Consider the following 5,566-nt stretch of genomic DNA (forward strand, 5'->3'; position numbering starts at 1 on the left):
TCAGCAGAAGAATAGGTATGGTAACAATTTTAAGGAAAGGTTTAATCTTTACATGAATTTTGAAAATTTTACATGCTATCATCTCTGTGTCTTACTACTCCCAAGAATTCTTGTAGTACATTACCTGTGATAATGCAAATTTTCTTGGCTTGACATGAGTTTAGTTCCAAGCATTTTCTGATGTCTATTTGATGTATGCTCCCAACGGGCTTCCCCGTTGATCCAGTGACCCACTAACTGCGCTGTAAGAATGCCTTTGCCTAGAAAAGTTGTTCAGCTTCAGAGTCAGCTGTACACGAAGCTAACTCTAAATGATCTCAATCCACAAGTGGAAGAGCTTCTCTAAGTTTCTGCAACACCTGTTCAGGCTACTTGTACTCTTGAGTTTGAAGTCTAGCTTTGCTTCTTCTTGCTTGGATATGGGTTCTGCTATTAAGCATAAGTGACTTGCACGGTTTACACTTTTCTCTTGGATCTTAATGTACTGAGGTAATATAGTGTTAAACCACGACCAAAAGAATCAGAAACAGTAATAATTAGAGAGGAAAGAATAATATCATGTCTAAATAAAAATCTTAAACGTCTTATCGTCCTCCTATAATAGTAATGGTAACATTGTTCACGGAGCCTTGAGACTCTTTCTTAGAAAGGCTTGGTCTTGTTGTAAATGCAGGTTGTTTAGGACTTGGTAAATCATCAATTTCCCTGGTGAGCATAGACAAAACCATAGAGACATTTGGTCTGTCTTCTGCATATTCTTGTACGCATAATAGTCCAACATGTACACATCTCAGAATTTCCTTTTCGAGTTGCACATCAGTTATCTTGGGGTCAACCAATTCCACAATCTTGTTTCCATTCCAACACTTCCATGCCTGCAGAGAAAGCTCATTGATAAAACAATAGAAACGTGAATTACGAAAAGTTGACATTTCATGTGAAGTGTAGCTTAATTTTCATACAAACTTACATATGCTAGAAGGCTTAATGCACCATCATCTTGGTGAAAGCTAGTGTTCCTCCTTCCACTTATAACTTCCAATAACAGTACTCCAAAGCTGTAAACATCTGATTTCTCTGAGAATCTTCCTTCCATTGCATATTCAGGTGCCATGTAACCACTGCATCACGTTATAATTTTGAATGTTTACTTGGTGTATTATTTTCAATCATGAAAAGATAAAAGAGAAAGATACAACAACTTACTAGGTTCCAACAACTCTGCTTGTGTTGGCCTGATTTTGGTTGCCTGCAAAAATCCTTGCCATGCCAAAATCTGAAATTTTGGGGTTCAGTTGTTCATCCAACAAAATGTTGCTTGCCTTCAAATCCCTGTGAATAATCCTCAGTCTTGAATCCCTGTGAAGGTAAAGGAGGCCCCGACCAATTCCCTCAATTATGATCACACGTTTACTCCAATCAAGGAACTCTTCCTCTTGTTGCTGTGACCCTGAAAGTACATTGCAAATTTGACAAGTTTAAATAAAGAAAAGTTTCTTCTAGCTAGACGCCATGGAAAATAAAAGAAAACTAATAGTAATAACTAACCAAAGAGATAGGCGTCCAAGCTTCTTTTTGGCATGTATTCATAAACCAGCATCTTTTCCCCTCTTTCTATGCAGCAACCAAAAAGTCTAACAAGATTACGATGTTGAAGTTTCGAAATCACCACAACCTCATTCATGAACTCCGCTAGCCCCTGACCAGAAGACTGTGAAAGCCTTTTCACAGCAATTTGCTGTCCATCTGGCAATTTCCCCTGCAATTACATCATATACTTGAATATTTTTTCTTAAAAACATTAATAAGACACTAGATCAAACAAATCATTACTTTGTAAACTGGACCAAAACCTCCCTGTCCAAGCTTACTGGACAGATGAAAATCCTCAGTTGCATTTGCTAAGATGTCGAAGTTGTATACAAGCAGCTCTTCAAATTTAGCTTGATTGATTTCCTCTGTAACCATGTTTTCCTTGTAATAGTTTGGCAATGTTTCTCTTAATAAGAGCTCACTCTTTCTATTACGTCCTGATTCAAAAACACGTTAAAGTGATTTGAAATCTGAATGATTAAAGCTACTGCAGATTTTCTAATGTTTCAGATAAGCTTGTTACCTCTACGCTTTGCTAAATATTTGTAGGAAATATATCCGATAATGACAAGAATTATTGAGCCTACTGGGACTATGATGGCAATGACTACTTTATATTCTCTTTTTTGATCTGCACTATGAAAAAGGTGTCAATTTATACATGTCTTTAGCAAGCAGAGGTTTATAGCTAACATTATAGTTCTGAAAAGAAGTCTTACCAAGCTCAAAGTACGAAAGGCGAAGGAATAAATCTGCCCCAGCCGTGGAGAATTTTTGAACATCTAGTAAGTTTCCTTCCCAATGCATGCATCCTATGCCTATGTGGTTTGAATAAGCTATGCAAGAAATATTCCTCAAGCAACCCTTGTGGCAATCTTCATCTGCGAAAGGTACCCAAATGGCAGAATCCGGCACTTTCATTGACTGCAGCTTCAAAAACCAATCTTGCTTTCCTTGCTCAAGGTTAGAGTTGTTTCTTTCGCTCTCTAACATGGCGTTTCTGATGCATCCACGACTCCAGTTTCCTTTCGCCCATTCCTCTTCATTTTTCGGCTTAAATCCCTTTAAACAAGAACAGATTGGTGAACTTCTAGGATCACAGCTTCCAAAAGGTCCACATTTTCCATAAAAATCACACTCAGTTGCAGGAAATTCCCATGTTACTTCCCAATCATTCTTACTAGGATTCAAATATTTCTGCTGCAAAAAACCTGTTGAGTTCAAGGTGAAATAGGCCAACTCAGCCTGATTTGCATATAAAAAGGACACGTACGCAGTGCCCTTGTTGTCATTTACTAGATCAAATCCATTGAGATAGAAAGAAGTCATGTCTGGTACTCCAATAAAAACCTGTTTATTCCATGGACCGCTACGCCAATGAGGTTTGCCATTCTTCCGTATAAAAATCTGCGGAACAGTTTCAGGTTGAATACCAGCTGAGAAACTCCCAACAGATGGATCTGAAGGACTTATCCATGATTTCAGCAGATTTGTCATGTTAGTACTTTTATCAACGCCAAGTTTCATTGACTGCAAGAACGAATCTGAAGGATCCCGAAAACTTTCCCAGAGAACTCTCCCATTGGAGCTGTCCTGTAGAACTAAGTTTCCAGTATCCCTGAGCTGGACAGTAGAATTTCTCACAGCTGGCGAAATATTTGATGACCATATACTCTCATTCTGTGAGTCCAAGATTACAAGATTTCCATCATCTGATATTGTCGCTCTTCCACTAGAATCCTGTAAAGGTTTCTCTCTGTTGGCTACCCATACAACAGTTGGTGATTGGATATTAAACATAACACCAACGTAACGATCCGTCGAAGTCTCAGGACTAAAGAACCCGAATTTGAATCTTTTGTCATTGGAGACTAAAGTTTCTGAATCTCGCAGGGATTTATTGGTGTTAATAATATCTGAAGCAGTTGCTATAGAAAAAAACAGAACAAGAACAACTGGAAATAGACGTATCTCGCTTGTGCTTAATTTCATTGCTTATGAAGTTTTATTATGCCAATTTGCATGAAAATTAATTTGCAGTAGATCTTTGATATTCTCTCGCACTGTTGGGGTGGATCAAATGCGTTGACTGAGCCGTCATGTTGGAATTTATGCACTGATTATTATAGGTAAGTAGCCATTAGCTCACGGAGAATAATCAAACCACTTCCATACTTCTATAAATTATAAATGTCCAATAAGTATAGTTTTTTAAATAGGTATGAACATTCAACGTCAACTAGTATAGTCTTTACATGTGAATACAGATCACAAAAATGTAAAGGTAGCCAATTACGTCTCAATTTCATGTGAGTTGGTGTCAGCTATATGAATCTTCACTAATCATATTTTATTCATCTCTATGTCAACATTAATTATACAAAACACAAAAATTAAAAGATAACCACACAACAAAACCGAAAAGAACAAGTGGATTTGGACTTGATGCTTAGTTTGAACATGGTGGTTCAAATGTGACATGATTAAGAAAGGGAATATTGACTGGACATCCTTTACTAGAATAAGATTGTCAACATAATGTGTTATGTGTGGGTAGGAAACTTCCTAGGAAAAGGTATGTAAAAGTCAAAAAAAAGCTGAAGGGTCAGAAGAATTGACAAAAGAGGGTGGTGGACAGATGATTAGAGATCTAAAGGAATAAAAGTACATTAAAGAGTTAGGAGTATGTTTGTTGGGGAGTAAATAAGGGAATATTCAGGCAAGATGAAAATTACTGCTCCTTTAGGAAATTATAACAATACTAAAATATAAAAATGCATGTAAATCGACCACTCTATTGAATTAACTCAATTGTCAATTTTCCCGGTCTGTTAGCTAGACCAATTCTCACATTAAACTCACCTTCTCGTCTTTCCTTGTTTACCATGAATTTGAATTAGTCGGATTTCAATACGAATGTTGGACACAATATTTTGATTTTATCAATTTCCTTTCATATTTAATTACTCTTGGAAGCAATGAGAAGGGATCAACAAAGACACATTAGTGACAACAGCCTTACTGAATAAGAGTTGTATGGCTATTATATTCAATCTATATGGTTATTGCTCTTTTGAACTTCTCTTTCGCTTATCTAAATAAAGAAAACTAAAAGATAAAATAAAATAAAATATATATTTCCCTTATGATCACGCAAGAGAAAGCTGACTTGGGATTTGCTGCTCGAAAATGACCAGAGTCGTCATGATCACCTTAACTTGAATCTTTGATAATAGAATAAGATATATTCAAGGAAAAAGACAATGGGAAAAAAGATCTTCAAAACTGAAAATTGATTATATTTCAATTACATTTTAAATGGTGGCTAAATTTCAAAATGTGGAGCAAGAGATGGCCATTTTTACTCATTCTTTGTATTACACGTCTGTTCTGCAAAACGTAGTGCATGCTTTGGGCTTACGATTTCAGATTAGCAAAAGAAGCCCAGTATAACATTTGGATATGTTTTTTGATAACGCTATTAGTTGTATAGTGTGCACTATAATCAATCAATCATGATAATGAAATCTCGAAGGAGATTTACAAGACAGAAAGAAAGATGCGTTACCTCTCTTTTAGTGGCTTGATTTAGACAGAACATCCAATTAAAACCTCCTAATTTTAGCATGTTTTATTCAGAATTTCTCCGCACTATTTGAGGTCTTAAATAACCCCCCTCAACTTGGCTATTTAGTGGGTGTTTGGATGAGCTTATTTTAAATAAAAAATAGCTTTTAAGATATTTTTAACCTTTTTAAGTATTTAGCAATTTAAAACTTGCTTAAAAAGGGGCTAAAATTTGCTTTTTATAAGCTACTTTTTAAAAGCACCTCATTAGGTACTTATTTTTTTGGGGCTTATAAGTCATTGTGTTTTAATCCACTAAAAAATATTTTTATCCCTCAATTTTTTTATTTTTTTATTTTTTAAAAAGGAAGACATTTTTATCCCTCAATTTTTTGTATTTTTTTTT

General features: G+C 35.7%; 1 protein-coding gene across 2 annotated transcripts; it reads right to left on the reverse strand.

Moving 5' to 3' along the window:
• On the reverse strand, nt 1–3,861 carry LOC124896029 (G-type lectin S-receptor-like serine/threonine-protein kinase At1g11330). Of its 2 annotated transcripts, XM_047407031.1 has the most exons (7): nt 2,313–3,859; nt 2,117–2,224; nt 1,834–2,030; nt 1,549–1,759; nt 1,207–1,450; nt 971–1,121; nt 1–875 (listed from the first exon to the last, which is right to left on the reverse strand). In XM_047407031.1, exons 1-7 carry the CDS (start codon nt 3,583–3,585, stop codon nt 585–587), a joined length of 2,475 nt encoding a protein of 824 aa, XP_047262987.1. In that variant the 5' UTR covers nt 3,586–3,859; the 3' UTR covers nt 1–584. The 2 variants fall into 2 exon arrangements, with proteins under 2 accessions (XP_047262987.1, XP_047262988.1); XM_047407032.1 differs by lacking the exon at nt 2,117–2,224 and having other exon boundaries at nt 2,313–3,861.
• Between the last annotated feature and the right edge of the window lie 1,705 nt (nt 3,862–5,566).

This window comes from Capsicum annuum, chromosome 2, assembly GCF_002878395.1.
Source record: "Capsicum annuum cultivar UCD-10X-F1 chromosome 2, UCD10Xv1.1, whole genome shotgun sequence".
Classification (NCBI taxonomy): domain Eukaryota; kingdom Viridiplantae; phylum Streptophyta; class Magnoliopsida; order Solanales; family Solanaceae; genus Capsicum; species Capsicum annuum.